The sequence below is a fragment of the Ochotona curzoniae genome, unplaced genomic scaffold, assembly GCF_017591425.1.
Source record: "Ochotona curzoniae isolate NIBS_2020 unplaced genomic scaffold, NIBS_Ocur_1.0 contig_3520, whole genome shotgun sequence".
In the NCBI taxonomy this organism is placed as follows: Eukaryota; Metazoa; Chordata; class Mammalia; order Lagomorpha; family Ochotonidae; genus Ochotona; species Ochotona curzoniae.
This window is the reverse complement of record NW_024465894.1, coordinates 24,947,387-24,970,029: the sequence shown is the minus strand read 5'-3', so window position 1 is coordinate 24,970,029 and position 22,643 is coordinate 24,947,387. Positions and strand designations below refer to the sequence as shown.

The 22,643-nt window shown below is 39.7% G+C and overlaps 1 protein-coding gene across 2 annotated transcripts in view; it reads right to left on the bottom strand.

The window, feature by feature from the left end:
- Positions 1 to 1,718: 1,718 nt before the first annotated feature.
- Positions 1,719 to 22,643, bottom strand: part of ESF1 (ESF1 nucleolar pre-rRNA processing protein homolog) — a 47,502-nt gene continuing 26,577 nt past the window's right edge. For both annotated transcript variants that reach the window (XM_040981824.1, XM_040981825.1), the window contains 5 exons: positions 17,842 to 17,963; positions 14,721 to 14,808; positions 5,577 to 5,653; positions 3,904 to 4,050; positions 1,719 to 2,417 (listed from right to left, as the gene is read on the bottom strand). In XM_040981824.1, the coding sequence (XP_040837758.1) occupies positions 2,124 to 2,417; positions 3,904 to 4,050; positions 5,577 to 5,653; positions 14,721 to 14,808; positions 17,842 to 17,963 (728 nt within the window). In that variant the 3' untranslated portion in view covers positions 1,719 to 2,123. The remainder of the gene's footprint in view (positions 2,418 to 3,903; positions 4,051 to 5,576; positions 5,654 to 14,720; positions 14,809 to 17,841; positions 17,964 to 22,643) is intronic.

Below are 22,643 nucleotides of genomic sequence, written 5' to 3'. Positions count from 1 at the left end.
CTTGTTCACTTTTCAAATGCTTGGAGCAGCTTGGACCAGAATTCCATCTGTGTCTGCCAGAGGAGTGACAGGATCGCAACCACCTGAGCCATTGCCGGGTCACAACAGCAAGAAGCTAGATGGGAAGTGGAAATGTCTGTAACTCAAGCCTCGTACTTTAATACGGGATGCAAATAGCCCAAGTGACAGGCCCAAGGTTCTGCTGCACAATGGCAGCCCTTTGTTCTCATATTTTTCCAAATTTTTTCCAAAAAGATCCTTTTCCAAGAGGAAAAGAGTCAGGGCTGTGTATAACTTCCATGTTCAACTTATTTGTTTTAATTATGCGCCTGACAAGTGAAAGGAGACTTTATAATTAAATGCAGTGACTTAAAAAGAGAGCTCAAAGACAACAACAACAGAAACCAAACCAAACCAAACCAAATGAAACCAACAAAGGCCTCAGTTTCATAGGAACCTTCAAATCAAACTCTGTGTAATCCCTACGCTATGATTAATGAAACAGCTTGATGAGAACAAAACTTTTGCCTCGAATACAATGAAGTATGAAACATCACAGAAATGTTTACAGACTATTCCCATAAACATATTAAGGTTCATGATCTCTGAGTGATGAATAGATGAGGTTCACAGATGATTCAGTAAGAAGACTATTTCATCTAGCCAAAAAAAGCTAAAACGGCAGTGCTTCATGATGAAAACCCAAATCCCTGGTGACATGTGCTGCCGCTTTCCCGTTACAAACACTGACTGCAGTGTCCTCTTTTGCCATTTCAGACTATCTTTACTCCCTTCAGATTTTGTTATCACTTACTCTCCATTTTACATCCCTTTACTCTTAAGTCTAAATTTGCACAGCATGAATGTCAACCTTCTTATTGACCACAAACCTGGCCAGGTTCCTACAACCTGTAAGAAGATTCGGATATTTATAATTTTGTAACAGTGATCATTTTGGTCTTAGTTCCATCTACTTAATCATAGTACAACTGGTAATTCCTGCTCAAGTGGTCAGTGAACAGTTCAAAAATACATAGGCCAGATAAGATCCAAATGTGCTAAGGCCTTGACAAAGTGTTTCATTTTCATCTAAAAAATAGCCACAAAATTCAGATTTTCTTAAACTCTAGAACAGCACATCCACCCTTCAAAATATCCCCAAAAATGTCAAGGACAGACAGAAGAATTTTCTGTTGCCACAAATAAAGAAAAGCCACTATAATTCTTCTGAACATTTCAAACGCAATCACGCGCAGTGCAAACCTGGAAAAGAAAAGCCCACATTTTCCCCCACAGTTCATTGGAGGCATACAAAGCAAAACGGTGTTATAAAATTTTTTAAAAAATTCTGTACTTTTACTCATAAACTAAGAGCCCATACTAAACATAGCAAACAACAAAAACAATTCCTGGATTCTTTCAGTTACAAACATAAATTATTTTAATAACAGTCTAAACTGCCTTCTGTCTCCACAGTAACTAAGGTATCACATATACATATTTTCGAATTATTCCTTTATGTAGATTTAAGAATAGATACTGCTCTTTTTTTTTTAAGATTTACTCCCCAAGCGGCCAGAACAACCGGAGCTGAGCCAATCCATAGCCAGGAGACAGGGGCCTACTCCAGGTCTCCCACATGGGTGCAGAGTCCCAAGTCCTTGACTGCTTTCCCAGGCCACAAGCAGGGAGCTGGATGGGAAGTGGGGCTACTGGGATTAGAACTGGCACACTTATGGGATCCCGGTGTGTGCAAGATGGGGACCCTAGCTGCTAGGCTACTGCGCCGGGCACGATATTGCTCTATTTTTACATGGAATTGTAAAATGTCTTTACAAAGCTAATCATAGTAATTTTCCACTAGAAGGCACTGAACTTGATAAAATATAAATACTTTATGTATTTACTGATTAAATTGGTTTAAAATGACTTATTTGTGGAAATATAAAGACTAAATGTCAAAAACATGGTATAGTAACTATTTATAAACAAAACATTCACTATGGTCAGAATAAGATTATATTCACATTCTTGAAAGGTGACTTTGTTCCCAATATTCCTATACTATTTCTGTACACTTTAAAAAAAAGCACATTGTTAATCCAAAATGAAAATATGTCCCGTTATTTAACTTTCTGTTTTTTTCTTGCTTGAAACTGCTCCGTTTTGCTTTTCACAGATTTGACCAGCACTGACAGAGCAGGGTCCAGGGCCTTCTTCTGTGATTCCTTTTCCCTCTCATTCTCTTTTTTCTTTATTGCCAGAGTGAGTTCTTGTTCTTTTAGCTCTCTTTGCCGGGCTTTCTCCTCAAGGATCTTTTCCATAGCTTTTGTTTTCTTGAAATTGGGATCTGAAGGATCCAGATTGAACAAGTGCGAAGTATACATAGCCTGAAACCGCGCATCGGCCACGTTCACCTGAAAACGCCAAACCGCACAATCAGTAAAGCTAACGGCCACGAATGGGCTCCGACGTATAATGCCTCATATAATGCCTCATTACATGAGTCTGAGAATTTTGCACTGATTCAGCTCCAACAGAGTTTAAGACCTCCCTGTGGACCACAATGTGTAAGGGACACTTGTTAACACACAATGAAAATTTCTTTGAAAAGGAACTACTTTGTGGTTGAAGCATGCTCTGACCTGTAACTATAATGACATGTAGACTGACTCAATGCAGAAGTAATCCTCATGGCACGCTTCCCCATGTCCACAGCACAGAACTGATTTCTGGACAGTTAGAAATACACCAATGAGGACATATCCTGCTGGAGTTTCACACGAAATCACTGGACTCTGAGTCCATTTTAAGGAAGTTTAACTTTGGCACCAAAACTAATCTTGGTGCCTCAGTAGCTTCTGAAGGCAGTTTAGAGATCAAAAGATTAAAAAGCTGTGATGGGAAAGAATTCACATCTGAAGCCAAGGTCTGGCCAGATACAAGCTCCAACTTTATCTTCTATCTTTCTTTAAAAAAAAAAAAAAACAGCGTGGTTCAACTTGGGAGTTTACATTTCACTTGAACTAGGCTTTTGAGTGTTGCCGAGCACAGGCGTGAGCAACAAATGTTCGCTTGGAGATGGAATGTAGCTTTCCCTTAGAGTGCGGCTAACAGACTTGATACGAAGGAAAAAGGTCCTAGAAAATACTTAGGCCTGATTGTTAACATGGTAAGGCAGATCTTGTAATAAAAGATTTGATTACAAATTACTCTTTGCTCTTTATAAGAAAACCAATTTATTGAAAACTCTAGTGGGACAGAGCAGATGTCAAACTGGTAACATAAACTGGAGTTCTGTGGCCTCGAATATGCAACCTAGAAGGTAGCTGTGTAATAATCTCCATTCTTCCAACAATTTCCCTCATCTTCTGCGTCTGTTCTCCCTTACTGGCTAGAAATCATTAATTGGTTCCTAATAGCTTTAGGTTTTTTGTACAGTGCTCAAACGCATGCCTAGGCTGGCTGTGGCCACCGGGCATGTGTGCTCATTTTCCACGGCCACAGATGATGGCCACAACAATGCAGAAAGCATGGCTGCTGTGCACAGTGAAGGTGTGTCTCCATCTGTGTCAAGGGTTTACTTATGCACGCGTTTCCCAGCATGAGCCTCCCGCTACACACATGTGGTTCTAGCATCTCAAGCTATATACTTCCAGTACACGATTGTATCAAAACACTCTTACCTTCTTTATCTGGTGCTCGACAACAACAAAAATCAGTGCTTCAATTTACTCTACAAAGCAACTGGCTGTGTTGGCTAACAGACAGTAGCCATTCCTCCACCATGGCCCTTCCTCAGACATTTTCAAGGCATCTTCAATAATACCCGATTTCTAGATCTGGAGTCGACTTCAGATTCAAGCTCAGCTTTCAGAGGCTAATCACTGTGTCCCCACTTACCTCAAAGTCATCCTCCACTAATTCCTTCCTCTTCAGAAGCTGTTTCCTCTTCTTTTTGCTCAGATTCTGGTGCTCCACAATCTTGTCATAATTGAAGTGTTTCCTGCTATCTTCTTCCTCATCCATCACAAGCAAAGCCATTTCAGCCTTGGGAGAGAAAAATGCTCAGATGCACAAGTTTTCCCCTCCAAAGACCCTGGGACTGAGATCTCGCTGTAGGAAGGGGGACTAATCACTAGGGCTCCAGTGCAATGTCAGTACCTACAGATTGCCGGAACTGGCAGCAATAATTTAGAATCCCTGGGACTAGATGGGAGTCTCCTGAAGTTGAGAACACAACCACATGTGGCACAGAAAACAAAGAATATGCTTCCAGACCTTTTTGGCTTCTGATTCTAGCACCGAAGACCATTTCAATTTCTTTTTATTCCATCACTGGCGCTTCCAGTGGCACTGGCTTTCTTAGAGTTACTACCACTAAAGGAAGATTTTTCTTGTTGTTGCCCTTTGAGAAACTTTATGAGTATTACAGTATATGCAATGAATAGAGAACAGAAAGATACATAAGATGCAGAGACTGAACTCACCCAGCTTCATGCCTAGACAACGACATAGAAATATCAGCTATGTGGCAGTAATTCTTAAAGCATATTTACTTATTTTTAAAAATCTATTTGAAAGGCAGAGTATGATGGAGGGTGCAGGGGCAGAGCCCCCACCATGGGTATGACAGCTGGTGTTCACCCAGGCCCAAGACAGGAGCCCAGAGATCTACCCATGCTGCCTGTGTGGGTGGCAGCCCTGAGGCCTTTGGCCATCTTCCACTGCCTTCCCAGGAGCATTAGCCAAAGGCTGAACTGGAGGCAGAGCAGCAAGGATTTAAATGGACACTCCAACATGGGATGTAAATGTCCCACGTGATGCTACACCTGCCAAGCCACATTACCTGCCCCAAAAGGGCACTGCTACTTCAATTTCTTGCCTCGATATAAGATGACTCCTGACTTCTGTGATCTCTGAGGCACAAAGCTGACAGTATTTCTAAGAAGACTTAATTTTGGACATGGAACTCATGCTGTTTACAATAATAGAAAGGCAAATTAGCATGCAAAAAGGAATAATAGCATCTGACATTATATTTAGGTCATAATCGTATTTTTTGTTAAGATTTATTTATTTATTTTTTTTAAGGAAGATTTTCCAGAAAGAGGAGATGCAGAGACAGAGGTCTTCCAAGCCATGTGGGTGCAGGAGCCCCAAGTACCTGGGTCACCCTCCACTGCTTTCCCAAGCCATCAGCAGATGAGTAAGTAGAGCAGGTGGAACACAAACTGGTGCCCAGATGGGATGTCGTTGCTGCAGATGCAGGACTGGCATGCTGTGCCACCATGCTGGCACATTAATAGTATTTTCTGTCTCAATTATATTAATAACTGATTGTTTCAGAGTAATGAGGCAGTTTCCACTTGACCATAAAAGGTTGAGGTAAACTTTAATGTAGTAATGTGAAAAATTATGTTTGGTAAAAAGGTGACTGTGCTGTCAAAATAATTATGTACCTGAAAGTTTTTTAGTAAATGTAATTGTTAAAATCATTATTTTTAAAATGAGGGACATTAGACACTCTTGTTCATGACATAATTTATACTGTACATATCAATATGTCATTTTACCTTTTGTTTCTCCATTTCGGTTTCTTCCTCTGGAGATGTGCCATCTTTTGCAGACTTCACTGATTTTTTCTTTATACCTGGCCCAACACACAATGTCAGAGGATTAAAAATTACATGGCTATTAGCAACAGTCTACTTACTCTGTGAACAAAGATAAAAGACATTCAAACTTTTGTTTTAAATCTGTCAAATTGACAAGAATTATATACTACCATACAGTTTTAATTACATCGACTTGGATGATTTTGTAACTATTTAAAATTTTACTTTATATGAGTGAGGTTGAATGTAAGTTTAAAGTATATTAAAAAAAGATGAGATTTAGGACTAATCAGCAGCAAGCATGTCATAACTCAAGGAAGGGAAAAAACATGACTTAAAGAAGATTACAATTATGAATAAAACAAATACACTGATACTGCTTAGGGCATATGAATATCATAAAAGAATTTCCTCTAGAAGTAATGTATAATTCATATTATCAACTGAAGTAGAAAAACCACAGAAAATTCCAACAGATAAAGAGTAATAAGCATTTAAGGAAATTCAGCATTCATGCTTGATTAAAGCAATGCATACATTAATAAAATTATAAATAAAATTCATTTATGGAGATTTAAAAAAATAGCAAGATTTAACATACTGATGATACAGTGTACTGTAATTCTTAGAGCCAAAATAATGATAAGTGAAGGCAATAGAACAATGGCTTGGTATGTAATACAACATATGTAAGCGGAATATGGGATTATTCAAAACCGGTGCTGGGTTATTTGTTTTACTTTGGAAAACAAACTGGATTTCTGGCTTTATCCCTTAATATACACAAAAGTACAGTGCAAATGGATTTAAGAGTTAAACACAACAAAAGAATATTACAACTTCGAGAAAACAGAAGAAAAGCAACTGCCTAATCTTAAATAGAAAAAATATTTTCTTAATATAAGAACACTGGAATAAACCATACAGGAAAGTGACTCGAATACAAACACCCTTAATACTATACATAAAAAAAATAAATAAAGCATCACCACAATGAAAAACTTATCCCTTCCCTGGCAATGTGACAGGTGCCACCTGGAGGTACCAGGTGAACAAACATCTCTTCTAAGGGCAGATTTAGCTCAGCTGGCTTTGGCCCTTCCTGCTAGCCTGCCAGGCTCAGTGGAGGAAAGGGAGAAGGACTGAAACAGGAAGTCAGAGAAACGAAGCTGACACACTCTCGCTCTTTCCCAACCCAACTCAAACCCCATTTCCCTGGTCTGAGCTAATGGCTTTACTATTTTGCTATAAAAATAAGAGATCAAAGGTTTTAATAACACGAATGCTCTGTGGCACAGGATGGTTTGGAGCTCTTTGCATGGCTTAAGCCAGGTGGCCTACAGGGCTAACTTAACTTCTCTGTGCTTCAATGTACTCATCTGTAACATGAGCTCTCAACACTATCTATGGTTTTGTTTGCATTAAATTAATGTATGTTGATTGCTGAAAATAGTGCCTAGTATAGAGTAAGCACTACGTAAGTGTGGGCGACTTACAGTTGCTTGATGGATAAGCTGTAGATACTGTGGTCTAGGTCAGCCTCCTGAGTGTGTAAATGGATCTTGCTTTCTTTCTTACGCTGTGCATTTCACTCTGGTCATCATTCCCTTTCTTTCCTGCAACATAGTTCTGCTCTACTGGATCATTCCCTTAACATACAAATATCACAGTAAATCTCAACTTAAAAATCCAAGGAGGATACTCTGCATTTTCATTTCTTCACATGCTTTGTTTATTTGGCCTCTGGGTCACCTCCCGTTTCTCTCCTCCTGGACATGCCCTCTCAAATTCTCTAGTTGTTCTTCTTAAACTCTACACACCATCTGGTCTTCAGGCTTCACCCCTGAGATACCTGCTCAATATTTGTTTCCCAGGTCTTTCATGTGGTCTCAAGATCTGAAACACTTTCTGCATGCTGTTGACTTACAATTTTTATTGCTAGTCTGAAATCGTTAACTTTAAACGTGAACTCCAACTGATACTTGAGATTTCCTTGCTCCAAAGAACAAAGGAAGAATATATTTCTTTTTTTTTTAAAGATTTATTTTTATTATTTTTTCATTGGAAAGGCGGATATACAGAGAGGAGAGACAGAGAGGAAGATCTTCCGTCCGATGATTCCCTCCCCAAGTGAGCACAACGGCCCGATGCTATGCCGATCCGAAGCCAGGAGCCTCTTCCGGGTCTCCCACGCAGGTGCAGGGTCCCAAAGCTTTGGGCTGTCATCGACTGCTTTCCCAGGCCACAGGCAGGGAGCTGGAAGGGAAGCGGGGCTGCCGGGATTAGAACCGGCGCCCATATGGGATCCCGGGAATGCAAGGCGAGGACCTTAACTCTTGCGCCACCACGCCGGGCCCGGAAGAATATATTTCTAAGAAATTTTAAAAATTCTTCCTTCAGCACTACAGAGAAATATTAATGAAAGATCAGGAAATCAAGAATTAAAAATACAATTTGCTCCAAATCAGTGTTACTGTAATGATCACCGATCCTTAAAGAGAGGCAGTAAGGGACAATGGCTACAGGCTTTTGACTGTGGAGCAGTGGTGTGGTTCCAGTCTGACTGTACCACCTCCCAGTTGCAGTAGTCTATGCATGTGTCTGAGGGTGTTAACAGAAGCATCTCCTTTATAGAGTATTCAGAGTGTAGATAATGCCTGACACAGGCAGGCAGCTACATTACTGTGTGGGCATCTGACTGCACATACCTAAGCTAGCTTGGGTTTCTTGATGAAGGTATTCATGCCGTACTGTTCTTCCTTTTTTGTGTCATTAGATTGGGAGAAGGTTACAAGGAGCACATGTCGGGAGACAACTGTGAAGAGCAATAAGGCTCAGTATCACAAACTCATCTTGTGTGATTCTTGAATGTTAGCACACAATGTCAGTCCTCTCTGACCTGCTCACTCTGACTATCTTCTTTGGTTGCACTGTGTTCTGTGCTGCTGCAGCAGGGGAGAAAATGTTTCAGTAGTATTAGTAGTACTATTAGTAGTAGTACCAGTTAATATTATAACTGTTTTGTGTCAGGCAGTAGCACTGTTCTATTCACATTATGTTAACTTGTCAATCCTCACAACAATGTGATGATTTGAGTTTATTATTTATTGCAACTTCAATGATTTTGTTGATAAGGAAAAAGGCGTGAAGACAGTGAATAACCTGTCTAGGGCTTAGCAAATGAAGAAACGGTGAATCAAAGGCAAGTACTGTAAGTCAGCCCCTGTTGAACTCTTTTTGCTAGAAAGTATCATTGTCTCTATGACAGCCCTTTAAATTTAAGATGATCTTATTGTGAAATAAGAACGTTCGGGGCTGGCGGCGTGGCCTAGAGGCCAATGTCCTCAGCTTGAACGTGCCTGGGATCCCATATGGGCGCCAGTTCTAATCCCGGCAGCCCCACTTCCCATCCAACTCCCTGCTTGTGGCCTGGGAAAGCAGTTGAGGACGGCCCAAGCTTTGGGACCCTGCACCCACGTGTAGGATACCCAGAAGAAGTTCCTGGCTCCTGGCTTTGGATTGTCTCAGCTCTGGCCATTGAGGCCACTTGGGGAGTGAATCAATAGATGGAAGATCTTCCTCTCTGTTTCTCCTCCTCTCTGTATATGACTTTCCAATAAATAAATAAATCTTAAAAAAAAAATACGTGGAATCAAATGATGTTTATTTAAAAAAAAATAAGAAAGGTCAGGTATAATAACACCTAAGGAGGGCTGAGTAACTGCAGCCAGTGAGGGGAAACTGCAAAGGCCTACAGTGGGATGGGCTTGGACACTGCTGTACAGTAGGTCACCTGCAGTATCCGTGCAGACAACAGAACAGGCCAGTTAATGGAGCTGCCAGCTCGGTCCTCAGGGTTATGAAGGCACTTGGTTGATATTCCTAGGGATAAACACTGTGTGCAACACCTGACCCTGAGGTGGAAATCTTCATTGTCCTATCTCAAAGTTTTTCAGGGAATGATGCATTGCCCTTAAGATGTAAGCTTTTCTGCCAGTGTATTATGTGCTTACATATGTAAGTGTCATCACGGCTGTACGCTATTAGGATCTGAACTCCCATCTTCTCTGCTCCTATGCTGGCAAGTCAAGAGCTCCTTTTGAATGAATGGGTAAGTGACACAGGCAGGGAGAAGAACCAGGCTGTAAATGATTAATACATAAAAGAGATCAAGATTTTCACATACAGCTGTGGAAACTAATTTCAAAAAGACCACAAGGAACTGCTCTGGATTTTACAACAACCTGGTGAAAAGTCATAAAAATAAACTTAAAAGGAAGATTACAGCAAGGAAAAGACATGAACATCCAACTGGTCAAGGGTAAAAATGATACCCAATTCCAATGTGATGAAAATTTCTTTGCTTACAGAAATTTACTAAGTACCAGACTGAAGTGTTTAGTCAAAAGATAAATAATGTACAGTAATATTATTTTTGCACTGTTAACAAGATCATGGTAAGACAGCATATTAAAGTGCCTTTTCTTCTCTGAATGTTTTCAGACTTCAGATAGAGAATTAGGGAAATTAAAGCTCCTCTTCTAAATGTTACCATTACTTTTAAGTGAATCTTTGGCAAATAAAAATTTTTATCTCCCATAACTGTATATCTGGAATGATCTCAATAAATCAAATACTAACACAGGCTTAAAATCAATTTTTAGAGTTTTTCTTTTCAGTTAATTAAGTAAATTTCAACAATCCTGACTGAAGCTACTGCTATTGATTTAAGTACAACAAACATTGGGATATACAGAAAAAGCTGAGTAGCAAAAATATAAAATCAAAACCCCACAAAAATTATTTGTAAAGGAAATTTTGCTTTTGGTTATCTGTCATCTTGAGAATTGAACTCATTAAAAAAATTAAGTTTCACGTTTTGTATCCATGATCACTTGCTGACAATCCGGTAGGGTCTTCCTCCAGGGCCAGGAAATTCTGGCTTTGCTTGGAAGTACAGCAATTTTTCATGCCCAGCTCATGTGGGTCATGGTGTGGACTCTGGTCTTGAAAACAAATCTGAAGAATGAAAAAGACTAAAGGGAAGTCCAGTAGGGTTCAGATTTTGTCAGTTACCATCTGGCCTTTGAAGCTATTCAGCTATGTCTCTTGAGCTTCCGCTTGCTCATCTATAAACTGGGCAGAAGTATCGGTCAGAGGATTCAATGCAGACAAAAAAGCATTTGTATGTTGTGAAAGATCCAGTAAGCAGCACACTGCAAGCACACGACATAGCGCTGGTGGAATGAACCACATCTGTGTACCGCATATTAGATTGTCATAGTGGTCTGTCACTATCTTAAACCAGTAATGAAACATTTGATAGTGATGTGATTTATTTCAGAACCTCTCTTCCATGAACAAAATCTTCCTTAAAAGTATATGTAATTACAGACCAAGAAGCATCCTCCACCCTCCCCATTTTATCACTAAAAGAAAAAAAAAAAATTCAAAAAACAACCAATTTGCAAAGCAGGGAGAAAGAAAGTTCACGCAACAATGCATTCCCATCTGTTGGTTTACTCCCCGGAAGCCACGATGGCTGGACCTGGGGCTGGGGCCAGGAGCAGCGAACACAGGTCAGGCATCCCACATCCTAGGCACCTGAAGCCACCACTGCTACCTCCCAGGTCGGCACTGACAGCAGGGTGCAGTCAGCAGCTAGAGCCGGGAAACAAACACGGAATGAAGGCCTCTTAACCATTTGGCTAAATGTGTGCTTCCAAGAAAAAAATAGCTTTCCAATCTAGTTAGAAATACATTTTTAAAACTTCCATTAGCTTTCATTTGTACAGGTTAAGTAACAAGAAAAGGACGCATTATAAAAGATCTCTAGCATTAACAGTGCCTCCTAACATAAGCCAAATATGGCAGGTTTGGCAGCAATTCGTTCACACAATTCCTCCCTAATTTGGAAAGGTGTCCAGCTTTCTATGGGTCAGTGTAGGAAAGAAGGTTGTTGTGACTATTCATAATGAAGGCATACCGTGGCAATAAAGTAAAATACCAAAACAGGTCATCTGAGTTACTTAGTATCTATGTTAAAAAGAAAGAAAGAAAGGGGGAAAAAAAGGACAGCAGCAAGCCCCTGGCCTAGTGGCTGAGCTGCTGACCTGGCATGCTGAAATGCTTTAGCTTCGGTATCTGCTGCCACTCCCGAATTCAGCTTCCTGCTACTGCAGATCCTCGTAGGCAGCAATGATGGCTCAAGTGAATGGGTTCCTGCCACTTTCTGGAAGAAGTAAACTGGGTTCCCACTGCTAGCGTTAGCCTGCTCTAAGCTCCAGTCATTATGGGCATTCAGGGAATGAACCAACAGATTGAAACTCTCAAAAACAAAACAAAACAAAACAAAAACCCTCAACGTCTTTTATTTTTTAACCTGCTTATGAGTCCATTTCCCTTAAGTTATAACTCCACGTGCCAAGCATTTAAACTGATCTTCTGGTGGCAGGTATCCCATGTCCGAGAGTCTGGCTTGAATTCTGGCATTGCTTCCTGTGCATTAACACCCCAGGAGGCACTGGATAATGAGTGATTCAAGTCCTGGGGTTCTTCCCACCAGGTGAGAGGCTAGGACTGCCTTCTGGGCTTCCGGCTTTGGCCTAGCTCAGCCCTATCATCGCAGCACATGGAGAACGAAGTAAAAGATCTCACAGTCTGTCAGTGTCTCTCTTTTGTCCTTTCAGATAAAATTAGAACACATGAAATATTCTTCTAGATTAGGAACACAAGATTTCAACATTCAATATTTAGTTTTCTTCTGTATACTTTTAAACAAGTTTTAGTTTTGGAAGGGGTTCTGAGTTAACTAAAAATTCCTTAAACTCATTTATTTTTAACATACACACAGTACATTATCTAAAATATTTCTGAAAATCACAATATACCTTATCTAGTCAGACTGGAATGACTGAGAGAACTACAGTATTCTCATATACAGCCAAGGTGGATATTCTGAGAAATGCATTATTAGGCAAACCTGTCAATGTATGAACTTCACAGGTGAAAAGTGACATTATTAGGTACGCAGACTAACCGACTGCCATAGTATGTGTAGTTTGCCATTGTCTTACATATTACATTGTGCAGGACTATATTTAAATATTTTCTAACAAGTATTGAAAATAATACAGGAAGGCTGGGTAACTCTGACACTCAATAACTGTTAGCTGACTGAAAGAATTCATAAGCAAATGAGGGTACATGCCTTACGCTTTGTCTATGAACAGTCATGCCTGGCATTACTTACAAAGGGTTAATGTTCTTGGGACCTGCACTGTGGTGGAGTGGGTAAATCCTCTGCCTGAGACAAAAGGCACTCATCCCACATGGACGCCAGTTTGAGACCTGGTCGCTCCACTTCTGATCCAGCTTGCTGCTAACGTGTTTAGGAAAGCAGTGGCAGTCGGCTAAATGCTTGGGTCCCCACCTCCAAGTCAGAGATTTGGGGAAAGCTCCAGACTCCTGGCCTTACCCTAACCTTGCCCTAGTCATTGGAGCCATTTGGGGGCGCTGAACCAGAGGATGAAAGATCTCTGTCTCTTTTTCCTTCTCTAACTCTTTCAGGCCTGGCTTCTTACTCAGTATCACTACCTCAGATTCCTTTCACTTTTCTCTATGAAAAGGGATCCCTCTTTCACATCTCATCCAGCTCAGCTCTGCCCTCTACTCTACCCAAACCCTTTCCTTTAAAAATATTTACGACACTCTTATATTCTTACTTATCTGTTTAGAATGTCCTCCCTAAAACCAGATCATTTAGTGATGCAATCTTGCTTGTACTATTACTACAGCTTTTCTTTAACCTGGTTACCTGAAGCCATCAACCATTTAACTTACTCTTTGAACGCTACCCTGACTTTGAAAACTGACCTGATTTCACATGCCAAATGAAGCACTTTGGATAGAGAACAAGGAACATGTAAGGCTCCACATTTCTCCATTTTCAACTTGATTTTAGCCAGAGGATAAAGCTCAAATCCATCATCTTATAAAAGGGACCTCTCAGGTATGATAAAAAGCAGAATATGTGAAGTTTCCAGTTCTCTTTCCAATTCCCCAGAATCTCACATCCTATAATAGACTTTATTCATCTTCATCTCCTTTTCATCAATAAAATGTCAGAGCTAAAAGGCTGTAACAACCGGGAAATAATTTTGAGCAATTTTGACTTTCCTGTGGAGAACTATTCTGGCCCACTTAGTCAGGAGGGACAAGAAGCAGGAAAAGTTCATAAAATGTTTCTCTTTACAATGCCAGGTTGGCCCTGCTCCAGAGGCAGGCCTTTTGGGGTTCATGTGTGTAGCATAAAAATCAGGAGAAAGTAAAAAGCATGAGAGCCAATGGAAAGTGCTCCCAGCAGCCTGTAAACGGACTCGGCCAAATACGGCCTGAATCTTTCTTACCAAATCTTACACAGACCGAAGAAGTAAGAACGGAGAACGGGGGCAATCAGGGGAGAATGGACGCTGTACATGAAATGGAAACAAGCTCTTCCGAGACAACTGCAGCATTCAAAAAAAAAAAGGGGGGGGTGGGGGAAGGAAATTAAGAGCTCCCTTTTAGCTTTAATTAGGCAGGATAAATGCAAAAGGCATAAAATTAAACATAAGTGCTCTTGTATATGTGAGTAGAAAGAGATGTTATGCCAAGTCAGTACATATATTTAAAAAAATTATTTTAAAACTTTAAAAAAGTAGGCTATGTGTTATATTAAACATGTAAAAAGATTCAATTTATACCTTTAATTCTTCATAGCCTTTGCAGAGAAAAAGAGAGTGAATGTATGATTAAAGAAAAATTAAAAAAAAAAAAAAACAAAAACCCAAAACAGCAAAATCAGATGACTTTTATAAAAGTAAATCTAACTGGCTATGTGACTATTTCCCAGAAAGGAATCCCCAGTAAAGTGTCAAGTAAACTATGTTACCAAAGCCTCCTGAGCTGATACTTTCCTATATATAGTATCATCCACTCAGTATTTGCAGCATAAAGATAGAGCTGCATGTACCTGACTATACAGATTCTAGCTCTTTTAAAATGATTATTTCCACAAAGCCAAAGATTCTAATAGAAAACTACAAATCAAAGTTGGCTTACCTATGTTTTTAACTTCTTCAGCAAAGTATGGGTCATTTAAATCAACATCAGAGGGAAGTTCATCTTCGCTGCCTTCTTCAGCAAGGGCCTTCAGGTAGATTGAAAAATACATAGAGTCCCATTACTTATTACAGAACTACAATAAATGTATATGGAGAAAATGTATATGCATTTTTTTAAAAAAAATAAGTAGCCCAATCTGAACGTTTTCTTTCAAAATATCAATTTAAACAACTGCCAAGACAGCGTCTTCTTTGTCCAACAGTTATTTTATAAATTGAGGAAACTAAGTAAGCCTGTTGGAAGAAAAGAACACTACCCAACATATGATCTCTGGCCTCAAAATTCTATCACCCATTAAAAGTAATTAGACATATAAAAAAAAACATACATAAGCAGCAATACTTCACAACAGGGATGCCAGAAGAGAAATAAGACACAAAAAAGAGAATACTCGCAGCTGGTTGATTAGTGAAAACAGGTAGCCTTAGTCCTTACTTTATTTATTTTTTCCTGTAAGATTTATTTATTTATTTTTATTTATTTATTTTTTTATTATTATTTTATTTTTATTGGAAAGGCAGATATACAGAGAGGAGAGACAGAGAGGAAGGTCTTCCTTCCGATGATTCACTCCCCAAGTGAGCGCAACAGCCGAATGCCGATCCGAAGCCAGGAGCCTCTTCCGGGTCTCCCTCGCGGGTGCAGGGTCCCAAAGCTTTGGGCCGTCCTCGACTGCTTTCCCAGGCCACAGGCAGGGAGCTGGAAGGGAAGCGGGGCTGCCGGGATAGAACCGGCGCCCATATGGGATCCCGGGCGTGCAAGGTGAGGACCTTAACCACTTGCGCCACCGTGCCGGGCCCTTATTTATTTTTTATTGCAAAGTCAGATATACAGAGAGGAGGAGAGACAGAGAGGAAAAATCTCCCATCTGTTGATTCACTCCCCAAGCGGCCACAACATCCAGTGCTGCGCCAATCCGAAACCAGGAGCCTAGAGCCTCTTCCAGGTCTCCCACGTGGGTGCAGGATCCCAAGGTTTTGGGCCATCCACAAGCAGGGAGATAGATGGGAAACGGGGACATGAACCAGCACCCATATGGGATCCCGGAACATATAAGGTGAGGACTTTAGCCACTAGGCTACCGCACGAGGCCCCTCTTCTTTTTTAAAGTGAGAAATGGCATTGACTATCCATAGTGCACTGTGGGTCAGCTCTTCAGTTGCTATTTCAAACACTTAATTTGCTGGTTAGTGGAAGGCACTAATTTTTATTATGGAATTTCTAAAAATACAGAAAAATGGTAAAGACAGTTTAATCAATCTTCTGTTCTCATGATTCCATTTTTATTGTATCTATTTTGATATCTGGAAACTACCAGGCTATTTTTAAAGATAAGTCTATTACTTAAGGTTTCTTCATGAAATCTGATCATGCTGCTCCTTAGATCAGTACATTAAAGCTGAGAAATCATGTTTATAAAACAAAGTTAAGATCAGATTAACTTCATTGAATTTAATCTCTAGGATTTAAAAATTGCTATGTCATTTTAACAAAAAAACATTATTATTGCTAAATATCATCTTTCATGTAACAAGACTAAGTCATCAGGAATATTCATTTTGACACTAACACCCTTTTAAGAACATGTACTTCTAACAACTTTTTCACCAAGCCATTACAATGATTCAGCAGCAACATGTCGTTACTGACAACAATGGAATACATATACCTAACTACACATAAACTCACAGATTTCCTTAAATTGAGGATAGATTAAATAAAAACAGCAAATACAACTGCACTTAAACAGCTTTTCACTGCTTCTGCAGCAATTTCTCCGAATCATAACTGAAGCCCTCATGGGAACTGGGGCAGAAATATTTTTAATACGGAGGAAATTCATGGAATTCTTCTGCGTTAGGAGCAACCGTATGGTTGAAAGGGATTTGAGTCTTGAAGCTCAGTATGGACATGCAGTCAAGAACATCCTGGACACTTATCAAATGTAGTTTGAATGGTCTTTCTAAAACTGTCCAAACTCAGCCCAATTAAGGGAAAAAGTAAAAGTACAAGATAAACTCAGAGCTCCTGGCAAATAAATATCAAACAGAACAGCTGTCAGAAGTTTCACAGTGACTACTGTACTGACCCCATAAGACCAGCCCGAAAAAAAACCTCCCAACTGCTGGCTTAATCACTGTGGGATCATTCAAAGGTACTCCAGTACCCACTTGAGCTTTAAAGGAAGTTCAAGGAAAGAAGAAAGGCAAGTTATCTACGTAGGTACGGTTTGTATTCCATTTCCCCACTTTGTTGCCCATTTTCACTAACTGTGTACAACAAGGGAAAAAACATTATTCCATGGCATTGTTGGCTTTGCATACCTTACAGTACAAGACACAGCTGCACCAAAGGACTGCAAGTCTACACAGTGCCGACAGAAATGACACTACGGCAGAAAGAACACTGCACCAAGAGATGGTGGTTTTCAGTTGAGGGTGGGCCACTGACAAGCTGGGTAATCTCAGACAAATTATTTAATTTTCTACAGGTATAAAACAACAGGGTTGGAGTAGAACTAATATTGTAAGACTTCCCAAGTAGGAAAATTGTCTGGTCATCATCAACTGACAACACGGAAAGGCCATGACAGCACTACCAGAAGGCTAGTATTTACAGTGGCCAGAGCCCTAAGGGATCACTGTTATTATAAAAGACTCTACGCGAATGATGGGACTCAAATGATAAAAACAAGTCAAAAATAACAAGTTGAGAAATGAAAAGATATGGTATATATTCTCACAGAAACAAGACTACATGTACCTGTCTTCCTCAAAAACACAGAGTCATACTGTTTACATGTGGGTATCAACTATACTGCGTTTTACTTAAATCACATGCAAAGCAAAAATATTACAGCACAATGGTTAAAGTGGCTTGGGGCTTTTCCAGGCTTTGTATGAATACGGTCCTGTAGTAAGGACTGATTTTCACTTTCTTCTTTGCACTTGAGATAACAAAGCCTGTTCCAGTTCATAGTGCATTTTGAAATAACAGTGCCATGCATCTTGTGATGGTCAGTATTCAATAAATAGCTAACCGCACTTAATACTGATACCTTCTGCTTCTTCTTCAGTCTTTTTTTCTCCTTCTTCTTCTCTAAAAATTGTTCCCACGGGGTCAGCTTATCTTTTCCTTCCAGTTTATTTCTGACCATCTCTTCTGCACTTTCTTTAAGACCTGAAGAAAAACCCAGATAATTTCATTTGAAATGCTATATCTTCAGACACTTTAAAATGCAATTTATAAGAAAAAAATCAAGAAAATAAAAATAACTTACATATTTAGTAGAATAAAATGTAACAGGTACAAATGAATATCTCTAATGCTCCCCAGACCGCACAGTGACACAGAATCTATTTCTCTACAAGCTCTTTCTTAGGAAAAGTAATAAGAAATACCACCAAACAAAATCAAATGGACCAATAATGAAATCCAGTAAACTGATAAATGGTTAAGTCACTACAGATAAGCCTATACTTAGATTCAATTTTCATTTATCTATACTAGTGATGAACCTTTCTAAGAAAAGCTCTAGAATGAAAATCTTATTAGCTTATGATTGGCTAGTTCTTAATAGCCAAGGAGTTATTAATATTAATATTAATGGAGTCAGGTGTCACTTAAGATGATGGCATCTGGTTTGAGCCCCAGCTGCTTCGCTTCCATTTTGGCTCCCCACTAATGTGTCTGGGAAGGGAGCAGAAGACAGTTCCAACATGTAGGCCCTTGCTCCCAGTGTGGGAGACCCGGCTGTGGTTCCTTCTTCCTGAGTTCAGCCTGGCCCAGGTCCTGCCATTGGGCCACTTGGAGAGTCAACTGGAGGACAGAATTCTGGTGCTTACAAAAGTAGGATTAACCAATGAAACCATCAAGCTAGGCTCAGTCATGGACTCTCTTTTTGGAACATTACACTGTAAAATCCTGTGTACAATGTTCAAAGGGCATTTGTGCATACTCAGATCATTCTCATGTGAAGATTCAATCCAAGTGCATTAGGCAGGCGTTTATGAGAGCTGAAGAGACCTAAGGCGAGAGGATGAGAGTCTATCTCCCTCAATTTCATTGACACTTGTAGATTCTACATTACGGTTTCTCAATCTCAGTCATGCAGGACAACAAAATTCTCTGTTGTAAACACTTATCTATCCTACTCAATGTGAGGTAGCTAGCCATCTCTCTAGTCTGTTAAATAGACACCAATGTCCCAGTAGTGGCAATAAAAAATGTTTCCACATTGCCACATGTCCTCTTAGAGTAACATAAAAACAAAAAAATGCCCTTAGTTAACACCCGATGTTCTATGGGGCACTGTGATGCAGTAAGTTAAGCCACTGCCACAGGTGCTGGCATCCCATTTGGGAAACGGTTTTAGTTCCAGCTGCTCCACTTCATATCCCAGCTCCCTGATAATGAGCTGGAGTTGGCCCAAGTGGTTGGACCTCTGAACCTGCATAGGAGACCACAGGAAGCTCCAGGCTCCTGGCTCCTGGCTTCAGCTTGTCACAGAGCTGGCTGTTGCAGCCATTTGGGGAGCAGGTAGTGGATGGGGAATATCATTGCTTTCCTCCCCAGCCCCTGTCCCCTGTAACTCTCCCTTTCAAATAAAGGGAAAAAAGTCATTTTTTAAAAAATTACTGGCTTAAATAATGATTAGAAGTCTTTTCTGAAAGACTATGTCATAATTTGTACCACGGTGATGTGCTATTTTATCTGGAATCTGATTATATATAAAGTCTTTCTACTTCGTAAGTTTCATCTAAGAAGGCTTTTACTTCCAGCTAGGCCAAAAGCAGCTTATCGTCACCTTTTTTGTATTCTACAATATTTAGCAGAGTGTCAGACACATAGTAAATACTTAATAAACACTTAATTGATCTGTGTTGAAGGAGGAATTCTTGCTTCAAGCCAACTGTTTGAACTTTCAAGTTGGAATGTATTCTCTCCAACAGAAAATTAATCAAAACTTAAGGGTCTAAATAGATGGCCTTTATCCCTGAGTGGTTCATATGGTTTAAAAAAAAAAAAAAGTTGAAGGGAAGGGATCTGTAGCTCTATAATTTATGAAATATTTATCCTTAGAAAATAACATTTTTCTGGTATTTAATTTGTTCACAACAGTAAAAAAAAAAAAAGCAGCATCTTTAAAAACAGCCTGTAATTTTTTTGTTTGGCACTTAGTACAGCAAAACAGTAAAATGACAAACACATTGCAATGAATTAAAACACTACCATGATAACTTAGAAATGCTTTGTTCTCATTGTCATCATGAGGTCATTTAGAATCTCCTGCCACAGATCACAGTTGTTTATGTTCTAACTTCTTAAAACTATGCCCATCCCAGAAGCTTCTTGGCTCAGACACAAGAACATTCTTCAGGAACTTTTTGCCTCATTTGAGAGTCACCACTATGTGACTGAAAAACAAGTTCATTAGAACTGTTTTTAGTTTTGCACAAATTTGCTTTTAAAAAAATTTGAGTGCATATCCAAAGACTTCCCCAATAGTTAAAAATAACATCAATAATCCTGCAAAAAAAAGAGAAAAGGGTCAAAGATCCCTTTCCAAACCAACATGAACCAGAATGACTCAATCACGACAGTAATAATTTAATCATAATCCATCCACACAATTATTTGGCAGTTCGCATTCACATAAAAATATTTTTTAGCTTTCCTCACAAAATCCATTAAGAATGTACACTTCTGACTTTTCTTATTTGAAATATTTGAAAACTCTTCAAAAGGAAGGATAGAAATAACTCTAAGTCAGCCAACCAGGTACTGTACTTGGCTTTGCTTATGAATGTAATACAGACCTTTTACGATTTCTGACACGGGGTGAAGCTGGCACTTTATTTAAATGAAGATTTAGGATCCATATTCATTAATACTTATAGCAGAATTTTTTAAAATGACTGCAAAATATTACAAATCAGACTATGCAATCCTAAATTCTAAATCTGAAAATGCAACTGCTGCTACCAGAACTCCAAACTTGGAATTCATTTTGGGTACAAAGTTTACAGAGGAAAACAATGGGCCATGCGCCCAAAGAATACTGCCATCAAAGACACACTCTCCAACTGGCCTGTTCTCCCCAGCAGTCTGTTGAAGAGGAAGGACCCCTCACCTCATATCCCACTGGCCAAGGGCAACTTGGCCTAGACCAGTAAAGGGAATCTCTTCCATTGCCATTTTTATATCCAAGGTAAGGCAACTGTATGCAACAGTTATCATCACAGCTTGCAATTTCTTGTTTGAACTTCTGCAAGGATTGCTTTCCTAAACCCTTACAGTATTATGTTGTTCTATTAGTTATCTCAGTCGCATCTTTGTATTTATTTGTGAGATCAACAACATTATTATTATTAGTGACCTTATTAAGTTGCAAGGGCCATGAGGGCAGGAGCCAGCTTGTTTTCTCACCCTAGTACCTAGTGCAAGGTCTGTACTTAGGAATGTGTGAACAAAAGAGCAAATAAAAGAAAAATTAGTCAAATAGAATTCAGCCTTCAGGTCTGGGAGCAACAATGCAAGAAATCAAAAAATAAAATAAAGAAAAATGGCGCTGTGGCATAGTGCATTTAGCCTCTGCCTTTAGTGCCAGCATCCCACATAAGCACTGGTTCAAGTCCTGGTGGCTCTACTTCCAATCCAGATCCCTGCTAATGTGCCTGGGAAAGCAGAAGATGGTCCAGGCGCTTGTGTCCTTACACTCACATGGGAGTCCCAGAACAAGCTTCTCTTGGCCTCAGCTTGGCACAGACCTGGCATTGTCGCCACTGTGTCCCCCTGGAGAGTGAGCCAGTGGACTGCCACACAGATTACCAGACAGAATTCTTCCTGACTCTCCCCCTTTCTGTACTCTGTCCTTCCAAAAAATAAAATAAATAAAAACTAGCCCTGATAAATAAATAAGCAAATAAATGAATATCTGTTTTTTAAAAAGAAGTAACATACAAACTAGCCCTGAGAACAATTGTTTATCCACTATGTGGAAACAGCACACACAGCTAAAACAAGGATAGTAAGGATAAAGATACAGCTGAGCTGCTCAGAATAACTGCTCTCCTGCAACTGTCACTCTGTATCTCCCAAACACTCAATGACATAATTATAAAAGGTATCCCCAAGGTACTCAACGAATGAACTGTTATCTTTTAGTTGCTGTTGTGGACTGCCTGAAAGCTATTTCACTGGGTAGAAACTCTCTGGAATCTGGGCTTAGCACATGCAACCCTCTTCTAAATCTTACTCTCCCTAAAAATGATGCCTCCCATTTCAAAAGTGCATTCAGCTTACCACTAATTAAGTGTTCCTGCGTCTTACAATCAAACGTTTTTCAAAAGTCCACTTTAAATACAAGAGGACATTTGGGACTCATTATGGAACTATTGCTTCCTGTACTTGTTTCTAATTTATTTGTATGTTTTCTTTGCCTTTCAAGCAGTTTGCCACCACAATGTAGATAATATCAAACTGTCCTAATATTAGCAGACAAAAATTCTGGCCAAGTATGATGAAATCATTTTGCAGATTAATTTGTGACAAAGAAGACTGAAGAACTGTCTGTTCTATTGTTATTTTTACATGCTTACAGGTAAGACAGGAAATGTGAGCATTTTTAAGTGAATGCCTAAGATGTAGAAAAGTGGGGAATTTCAGAGCGCAGCCACAGTAAGTCCCTGCTAGCACAGCAGCAGGGAGCTTCCCTTGGCGAGAGCGCTGATTCTTCCCCATGGTCTCATCCCACTCTGGCTTGTAACGGGCTCCTGCCCAGGAGGCCAGAGACAATGTCTGAAGCCTGATCATTATGGGCGGTCACTTCAGAGACTTCTACACAATCAGGAACCGTAA